The sequence below is a fragment of the Passer domesticus genome, chromosome 5 (genome assembly GCF_036417665.1).
Source record: "Passer domesticus isolate bPasDom1 chromosome 5, bPasDom1.hap1, whole genome shotgun sequence".
Taxonomy (NCBI): domain Eukaryota; kingdom Metazoa; phylum Chordata; class Aves; order Passeriformes; family Passeridae; genus Passer; species Passer domesticus.
The window spans coordinates 74,831,741-74,841,936 of NC_087478.1; the positions used below are offsets into that span (position 1 = coordinate 74,831,741).

Consider the following 10,196-nt stretch of genomic DNA (forward strand, 5'->3'; position numbering starts at 1 on the left):
ATTTTAGTAAGTCAAACACTAATTAGAAAAGGGGCATGTTATTTACACATGTGACTTTCTGGAATCTGCTCTTTATTCTGCTGATAGTGTTTGGGCAGGAAATAAATACAAGAGTGGAGTTTTTGAATGATGTGATGTTACAGAAAGTGCAGTTAACTGCAAACAGGCAATACATACAGAAGCATCCTCTCATCTTTCACCTCTACCATAGTAACTTGAGTGAATCAGCACCCATGAGGGGAAAAAAGTAATAATTGGTGCAATAATTTATACCCTCTTGGGTAAGCATAACATTTCTCAATAAACTAACTGGCCAAAAACTAAATAACCTGCTGGACTTGGATAAACTTATTAATTCCTATAAAGCCTAAGATCAAACAGAAACATTAAATTTTCAAAAGTGATGCAATGCAATGCTGGTCCTGCAGTAAGACACAAACATTCCAAAACTAGCCACCAGTCAAGAGAAAAAATATTAACAGGGGCAGCGGGGTCACACAGCATCACATGAAGCAACCTACACGTGTACAGATGGTATATCCAGTAAAGACAGGTCTGTACAGTACAGATGTACAGGGCATAAATGTATCTTATCTCCTAGATACACTTCTGACATGAACATTTCATTGCATGCAATTTGCATTGATAGAAAACATCATGTTCAACAGATGGACATCCATCAGAGAAAGATGCCAAGAGACACATTAAAAAGAAGTGAGAAATTAACTGGCCCCTCAGTCAAAGACTTGATTAAGTCTTCACTTATGAACAAGGCAGTAATGCTGAATAAAAGTACACAAATGTGAAGGAGAGAGAGAAAAAAAAGAAAAAATTCTATCCAGATTTTGATGCCTAGAAAGAGTTCTCCATGTGCTTTCCCATTACATGCTTATCCTTGTCTGGAAAGATTCACCATCTACACTCCAGAAGAACACACTAGCTCCTCTGCCTGATCAATCACATGCATCTGATTTCCAGTCTCCTCCCAACATAAAGAGACTACACATTCTGTTAGCATTTATGATTACACTTGGATAGTTTAGATGTTATAAGCAGTTATTTGCCTTTCACCCTAGCCTGTTAACAGTGATTTCAAGGTACACTGGCCAGCATGCAGATACGCCTCATTAAAGGCTGAATTAAAGCAAATTGATAACCCAGGACACAGTTAACTCCCTCCCACTTGGTTATTTTGCTCAGCACATCTTCTGATGTGTCCCAAGAGCAGCTGCACCCCAAGGGCTGCACTGCCAGCTTAAGGGCTCTGCCAGGCTCTGTGAAGGTAAAGGAAGAAGGATCTGCAGGTGACTTGAGATGATCACCAAAGCTCATTCCTATGCAGCAAGATGGTGGGGAGGATCACTATGTCACATATGGGGTCAGTAGAAATTGGAGCTCCAAGATCCTCAGCCAGGGACATGGCCAGGCTAATCCCCTAGGCAGAGAAGCTCACACTCATTCTGCTCATCAGCCAACACACAAACTACACCAAGAGGTGTGGAGTTGGCAAAGGGGAAGGGAAAGGTAGAAAGGTAGAGAATTCATTATCTGCAGTTCCCAATGCTCTCCCTGTGGGTGTTGAGCATATTGACTGGATAATGTCTAACCACAGACCCAAATCCTCTTACACAGAAAACCAACTTAGTTCAGGTCTCCAAACAGCCAACAAACAACTGAGGAATACATGGAAGTCAGACATCATCCACTCCTTCAGGTGTCCTTTGAAGGGAAAGCTCCTTCCCTTAAAGCTGAAGCATCTTCTAGATTCTGATTTCAGAAGAAACTTTCAAGTCATGAATTCAAAATGGAGAGACAGATCTCTACAATACAGAATATTGCTCTACAAGCCTAAAAAAAAACCCAAAGAAACACCAAAAAACCAACCCCACTAACAAACAAAATAACAATAAAAAAAAATCAAACTCACCAGGCAGATGTACTCACATTCTTGGTACTTCCTTTCACCCAACATGCACATTTTGTTACAAGTACTAGGCATGGGGTCCATCCAACCAACTTGGATGTTTCAAATTGTAGTAGAGGCCTATACCCTCAGCAACTGCAAGCAGCAGATCCTCCTTGTAAGGCACAGGGTCAGAAAGTATTCAAGTACCATGTGTAGAGAATTATAGGAATAAAGCTCACTGACACATGCTATTAGCTAAATTCCCTACACTATAAATTGAAGTGGGAGCATACAGTGAGGAAAGGGGAAGAAGAGAGGATGTAAGAAAGTATTGAGGAGTGAGATGTGACAAAATCTTGGTTTAAATGCAGTAAATTCTAAACATCCATCCTTCCTTTATACACTATGCTAGAAAGAAAAACACACTGGCATTTTTTTAAGACAAGTAGCTTTCCTACATGAAAAACGACTTCATAAAAGAAGTTATAAAAGTATAAACAGTCACTTCAAGGTAACACAAGCTTCTGTTTCTTGTCCCTGGAGGACAAGGGAAGATCCATGGAGCATCTGTACATCACAAGTTTCACCCCAGATTTCTCAGCATCTCCCTGTGCCCCTCAGCTGAAGACATATACCAGCTGTAATATATGACAAGTTTTCCACTTCAAAATATATTGAGCCTAAAAGGAAACTCCTTATGCTGAACCTACTCTTTCTACCATGTAACCTGGGTTTCCTTGTTCCACTTCTTCCAGGGAAACCATAGCCTTGACTTTTCAGAGTAAAAGTCCCACTGTATTCTTCATTAAATGCCTTTCTTAATAAATAACAATAATAAATATGGGTAACAAGCAGCACAGTAAGTAAAGTTCTCACTGTATACTCCTTAATGTAATTACTTATTTAATTTACTTCCAGTTCACAACTCACAGAGCTTTGCTTAATACGCCCTTAAAAACTTCATGGGCAGAAATGCCACAACCTTACTGAGCAACCTCTTCCTATTAATTGCTGTTCTTAGAAAAACAGCAGAATTATTTGCAGGACAAGAATCCAGTTATTCTGGGCTAGAGGATGCTAATGAGCTGCACCCTTCACAAGGCTGTAAGATGAAGACCACCAATGTTAGACAAAGTGATCTTCAGAACAAAGGGGTATGGAGTGCACAACAAAATTCACATTTTGCTGAATGTCTGCAAAAAAGACACCTCTCATCCACGTGATACATCTGGGAATGCAGGTGAGCCTCAGCAGCCTCTGCTGACCTTTTTTCTCTCAGTGCTTGAGGGACCAGGAGTTCCTATGACAGAAGACATGCTGCCCATGACAAATGCAATTTGCATGTGACATAGCTGATCTGTTCATAGGCCAGCCTCCAGCAGCACAGCAGCACATTGCTTAATTCACAGAAACAATCCCTGCTCTCCTGGGAACTTGCACACAACAGTCCAAACACCATCAGACAAAACAAAACAGAAAGAAAAGTATCATCACGTTCTTGCAGAAAGCCAAGCAGGCACCACCAACAGCTTTAACAGCTAAATATCCAGGATTAAAATTGTTCTTTCAGTATTAAGGTTTTCTCCAGAAATAAGTCAGAACACAAAAGTGGGCTGCTGAATTGCCTCTAAATAACCACAAGCCCATATTCAGTGAACTCACAGTATGCTCAATATTCAGTATCACACTTCCAAGAGATGCTGCCATAACAGCTTCCTCCAAACAACGAGGAAACAACAAGGGAAAGGGCAGCACAAAAACATAACCAGTACTTACCAAAGTTAGTTTCAAGTTACTACAGGTGCTGTTTTAGTTAGGGGTTAATTTTAATGTACAAGATCCACCAGAGGGAGGTCACAGTCCTCCCTGACCTGCCAGCAGCAGCTGACAGTCACTGCCTATCTGGCAGCTTTTGTCAACCAGTCAGGACTCTCAGATGGTCACAATAACACCAGGCTGACCTGAAGAACCATGAAATGAGATTGGAGAGGAAACTAATCACAAAATCCTATGGGAACAGGAGGAGACACAGTATGTAAAGAAGTTTCTTCTGCTCACACAGTGCCTTTGCAGTGATATAGTAACCTCTGTTTCTATTGCTTCTTCATGCGGAATATTTTTTTACCAATGCACAATTCCAGCCATAAGCAAGAAAATGTTTCTTTCCCCAAAAAGCCTCCAGAGACAAATAAAGCTTGCAAGAAAGAGAGAGACTTTTTGTCTGGGCCTGCAATGAAGGAGCAAGGACATAGGTTTTAAACCAAAGAGGGTAGGTTTAGACTGCACATAAGGAAGAAATTTTTTTTATTATGAGGCTGGAACAGCATGTCCAGATCATGAGGAGTCTTCAAGGTCAAGCTGGACAGAGCTTTGAGCAACCTCACAGCAGCTTTCCAGTTCCTGAAGTGAGCCTACAAGAAATATGCAGAAGGACTTTTTACAAGGGCTCCTAGCTGTACCTCTGAGGTGCAATGCTCCCTGTATAAGTCAAGGGAAAGCAGGAAAGATGTAATGGACAGGGCACTGGCATTTTCTTCCAAGTGAGAGCGCACAATGGTAAAGATTTCCAGGTTCACTGATCACAAGCTCAACTCAATATGGCCAAGAGGAACAAGGTCATTTGTTTTTCAAGAACATGCACTGTTTACATGGCCATGTACTTTGCCAGTCCATTTATTTAATGATTATTCCCCTTTTCAAACTCAAGAGCAAAATAAAACCCCTTGGCTTTGCTTAGGCAAGGAGAAACTGAATAGAACAATGAAGTCCACTTCATTGTGGACTCTAAGTCCACCTGCCAGCTGGTAGATCAAGCTTTTAGAATGAGCTCCTAAAAGATCTTGAAACTTCTTCAACCTTCCCAGAAACATAATCTTGCATGGGAAGAATACAGATAAGAGACCAGTCCAAAACAGAACAGTTTCTCAAGTGGGCCTGTAGTAGATCTGCCATCTCTCTAAAGTTAACTCACACTGCTTTCTCTAGTGAACACAAGTATCACAGTCTGGTTGTTCAAGTAATAATAAGCACTTGAGGCTGAAAAAGGTGTTCACAAAAGTGATTCAGCATGCAAAACTCCTGAGCAGTCACCAGATGTCACCACGTCTCAGGAGACTCGTAGGGAAGGAGCGGGCCAAGTGACAAAACCAGAAGAGAATGTTTCTATTGTACATCCACAGCTTCAGGTCCCAAGTAAGGCCAGAAAAAGCAACTCAGTCATCAAGACAACTTAAAGGGTGCACATTTAGGAGATGAAGGACCTGGAAGCAGTGTCCTGCAACCTCTGCATCTCAGCCACATGGCTGCTGCCCTTTCTCACTTCCCACCTCATGCCCTGGACCCCTGAGACTCCAGCAGTCTCACAGGAACACCATCTCTGGAAGTGACCACCAGTCTCAATTCCCAGGACTTCCTTCCACAGGTCTTGTGCAACCCAGGTTTGCTCATGAGCTTGGGTGGAACTGAAACTCTTTGTCATCACACTCTTACACACAGACAACAACTTTCGTGCCAGATGTTTTAGCATCTTATAAATTTTTTCTCTCATATTAAAACTTCCTCATTTCTTTTAGATTTGGATTCCAGCATTTACATTTCAAGCTGTCACTAGCATAACCCTAGTTCTGTCTTACATACAAAGCAGGACTCAGCATTCTCTACAGGCAAAGCGTGTTCTGCTTTTTTTCATGGGCTCTCCACCTTTTTGCCCCTTCTGCAGGAAACAGCAGTCAGTGCCATGTACATCCAGAACACACTCATAAAATAAAGTGTCCAATAAAATGTTAAATGTATGGCCCAGGCTATAATAATGTCTACAAGTTTTAGTCATGTTTCAGTACCCTTATGCAGTAGGCATACACAAATAAACAAAAAGTAAATACTTTCTGTCCAAAAAGTGGTGGTGTGATGCTACCTCTGGTAGATTACCTCTAGTGAGAGGTAATTATTTTCAGATAATAAGGCCACTCTGCATTTTCCTCAAAAAGAGGAAGCTAGAAGCCAGGCCACAAAACACACAGGCCTGTTTTTTGTTATGCTGCAGGCTCAACAACTTTGATTGAAATCTTCACTTTCTTTTGAACAGAAGAAAAAAAGAATGAGTGCAAGGGATGAAAGAAAAAAAAAAAAAAAGAAAATAAAAGAGTAGGAGGAAAAGAAACAAAGAAAAGTCTCAGCCCATCTACCCCACTACAAAAAAACAAGAATAAAATCTGCTCTGTTGAAAACTCCCACAAGGTACCTTGATTTCAAGCAGCTAAACGCAAACACAGGTAGCTATGACTCTGACAGTAACACACAGCCTGTTTTTAAAAGACTAGAGCAAAACAGGAGACCGTCATCCATTACAAATTAGAACATTATACAGCATCTCTCATCAACCAGTGGTACAGGCAAGCTGGAATGCTTGGAGCTGTTTTGTCTTCACAGTAGAGGGTTCCATTGCAGAGAACATTACCAGCACACCTCTAAACTAGTTCACCCACTGTTTAGAAGGCTGGGATTAATTATGGCATAACAAAAGAGAGGAACATTTGAAACAAGAGGGGAAGTGAAAAACAGGGACAGAAATATGAACTGCAGTAGATACCTCAGGATACACAAATGACATTAGGTACAAAAAAAGAAGGCATTTAAAAACAGAGGAAGAACAATCACTCACCTTTCAAGAGGGGCTGGAAAGTTGGAATTTCCTGCAGTTTTATGACATCTGGATCATTGCTGACATTCCGTGAGGATTGTGTTCCTGGGGCTACAACCACAATGTCGTCCATTTTTGCTCGTTGCTTGGCTGGCAACGGAGATGCTGGATATTGGAGGCAGAGGGAATAATCAACTTTACAAGCAGATTACACCAGAATCCAACCCTATTTAACACTGCACAGGTATGCTTTTTATAGCACACTGCCGACATCACTGAAGGAGTCTAAGCTCCTTTCCCCACGAGGGAAGAGCTGATTCCGGAGCACCTGCAGCACTGACAGCCCCGCACCGCCTGCCCGGCCCCGCTGCCCCGGCCCGGGCGCTGCCCCCGCGCCGTCACAGGAAGGGCCGGGCCGCGCTGCCGCTGCCTCCCGCAGAAACAGCCCTTCCCTCCTCCAAGCCCTTCCCTTCTCCACAGCCGCTGTCCCTCCCGAGGAAACAGCCGTGCCCTTCTCCACAGCCGCTGTGCCGGCACAGCCCCGCGCCCTCGCTCCCCGCCAGGCACCGACCTGCGGCGCTGGGCTCGCCCGGGCGGCTCTCGGCCTCGGCGCTCTGCTCCGCGCCCATGGCGCTGCTCCGTCCCCCGCCCGCCGCAGCGCGGGGGCCGCGCCGCCCACGGGGTTCCGGCTGCGCCGGGTCAGGCGGCTCCGCCCGGCGGGCGGGGCCCCGCTCGGGGCCGGGGCTGCTGGGCTCTGCCCCGCCAGAGCCGGCATCGTGGGGCGGCAGGGCGGGGGTAATCTGTGTGGGCAGGGAAGATGCTCCTCCTCCCTGCTCGGCCTTAGTGAGGCCAATATATGTGTGTCCCCTTCTGTGCTCCTCGGTGTTAGCGGACGAGTTATATTTTCTTTAAAAAGGAACCTATGACCGAATATCCTGAGCTGGGAGGGACCCACAAGGATCATCCAGTCCAAGCCCTGGCCCTGCACAGACACCCCGACAGTCCCACCCTGTGCATCCCTGAGAGCGTTGTCCAAACGCTCCCGGAGCTCTGGCAGCCTTGGGGCCGTGACCATTCCCTGGGGAGCCTGGGCAGTGCCCCACAGCCTCTGGGGGAAGAACCTTTCCCTGCTATCCAGTGTGACCCTGCCCTGACCCAGCTGCAGCCATTCCCAGGTCCTGTCGCTGGTCCCAGAGAGCAGAGCTCAGGGCCTGCCCCTCGTGTTCCCCTCAGGAGAAGCTGTGACTGCCATGGCTGCCCTCAGGCTCCTCCAGCTGAACAGACCAAGTGCCCTCAGCTGCTCCTCACACGGCTTCCCCTCAAGGCCCTTCACCATCCTCATGCCCTCCTTTGGACACTCTCTAATATTCTTCTTACATTGTGGCACCCAAAACTTCACACAATTTTTGAGGTGAGGCTGCCCCAGCCTAGAGCAAAGCAGGACAATCCCCTCCCTGGCCCAGCCAGGGATGCTCAGTATTTGTGCTGAAATCAGCTCCAATTAGGAAAAGGTAATTCTGGTAGGGGGAATGTCCAACCACTGATCACAGGCCACCAGCCCATTCCAGATCTCCCTTTGGACAGTGAAATATTTATTGGCATTTGGGACATGCCAGATCCATGTTAACCCTATGGCCCCAAAATGAGCCACTACAAGACAGCTTGTCCTGTTTGAGTTGTCTGACCAGTTAACAAATAAATTCTTGTGAGGGGTGAGATGCCCCTGCTACAAAGAGTCTGCAGGGGCTGAGCCTGTTTAGTCCGGAGAAGAGACAACTGAGAACGGATTTCTTTAATGCAGATAAATATCTTAAAGGGGGTGCCAAGAAGAGGAACCAGACTCTTTTCAGTGATGGGACAATGAGCAACGGCCATAAACTAAATACGAGAAGTTTTATTTCAACATGAAGAAGAACTTCCCACTGAGGATGGCAGAGCACTGGAAGAGCTGTCCAGGGAGGTTGTGGAGTCTTCCCTCCTGGAGAAATTCCAAAGCCACCTGGAATGTGGGTTGCTGTGCCACCTGCTCTAGGTGACGCTGCCTTGGCAGGGAGGCAGGACTAGATGATCTCCAGAGGTCCCTTCCAACCCTAACAATTCTGTGATTGTGTGATTTTTTATTTTTTAATTAATGGTATTCATTCTTCTGTACCAAGGCAAACCTGCCAAACCCCAAAGTGCTGGGCACAGAGCAGAATAGTGTGGGCAATTCCCATCACCAGCAGCCCTTATTTACCCATGTGCCAGGAGTGAGAGAAAAGCAGCCCAGATCAAAAGTCCACAGGCACCTCAGGCTTAGGAAAACAAGATTTAAAAACTCAAAAAACCACTAGCGTAAATGAGAAGGAAACATACTTTGAGATTTGAGACTTACTGTTTTCATATTTGACAGTCAAATCAGCAAACACATCATGCCTATGACAGAAGAATTGTCTGTAAATAAGAGCTGCCCTGGCCCGTGCTGGTTTCTGAACAAGCCTGCTCTCTGCTCACACCCAAAGGCCAACGTCAGCCAAAGCTTGGCACTGAACTCGGCACCGTTTCTCTTGGCTGCCTTTGCTAATTTCCACCAAGATTTAATCTCACACAATAATGATGCTCCTATCTCTTGAGGACTGCACTTCAGCAGTATTACTGGGATCCAGGCTGTGGGAAGGCAATCCCAATCCAACAGATGCTGCTGCTAGATTTAGGCTGTATGCTGCACTAGGTACTTTTGCAACCTATTAGAATAGACTACAATAGAGGTTCATCTTATCTGTGCCTGAGCATTTCACCATTTAGGGTACTGGCTCTAAAGCAGAGAGATGCTCTACAGAAAACACCCTTCGTGTCTAAGAGCTAATGGTGTCCCACCATTTTCCCTCTCTCAGCCTCCCTTTTTTCCCACTGCAGTGGTAAGGGAAGTCAGCAGCTGCTGGGCAAGGCTGGCTCTCTCCTAGCTCAGTGGATGTGGTTTCTGCATTTTCTTAAACAAGTGCAGCTGAAAATTTTAGAAGAAACCATCCCACCAAGACTGTGAGAATCACAAGCAAACATTATTAATTGCCATACGATGGCCATGTGATGCAAAATGAGATGGTGGGCTCAGTCTCTTACAACACTCATGTCCAAATAAAAGCCAACACCCAGCAGTATTGACAAAGGGGACTGACTGGGCATGAAAAACAAGACAGCCACCCATGCCTTGGCATCTAACCATTATAATACATAAACTAACCTGCCCTTTGGGATCTCTTCAGGTAATGCACATCTCTGAAAAGAAAATGGTCTCTTTCCTGAAATAGAAGGAATCTGTCTTATAATCCTTTTACTCTTTGCACTCCTTTGGTCTACTTTTACTCCTAAACAATACCCCCAAATAGTAAGGGAAAAAAAAAAAAAGAAAAAAAAAAAAAAGAGGAAATGAAAAATTTCCAAGCAAAAACATGACTTAAGCAAGAAATTTGCACTGAGACAGCTGACAGAAGAATGGCCAAGACACCAGTCAGGGTCCCAGTAGATAGGTTTTTTTGTTCATTTTTTTGCCCATTCCACAAACATCTTGTGCTCGGTTATGATTTGAACAGGATTACTCAGGTAGCAAGGAGTCTTTTACACACACACACGGAAATATGTCCACGTCCATTTTGTCCAGGATATGCATATTAA

At 44.8% G+C, this 10,196-nt stretch overlaps 1 protein-coding gene across 1 annotated transcript in view; it reads right to left on the minus strand.

Moving 5' to 3' along the window:
- Positions 1 to 7,320, minus strand: part of BORCS5 (BLOC-1 related complex subunit 5) — a 61,566-nt gene extending 54,246 nt beyond the window's left edge. The window contains exons 1-2 of the mRNA XM_064421102.1: positions 7,117 to 7,320; positions 6,567 to 6,710 (exon numbers count right to left, since the gene is read on the minus strand). Of these exons, the coding sequence (XP_064277172.1) occupies positions 6,567 to 6,710; positions 7,117 to 7,174 (202 nt within the window). The 5' untranslated portion in view covers positions 7,175 to 7,320. The remainder of the gene's footprint in view (positions 1 to 6,566; positions 6,711 to 7,116) is intronic.
- Between the last annotated feature and the right edge of the window lie 2,876 nt (positions 7,321 to 10,196).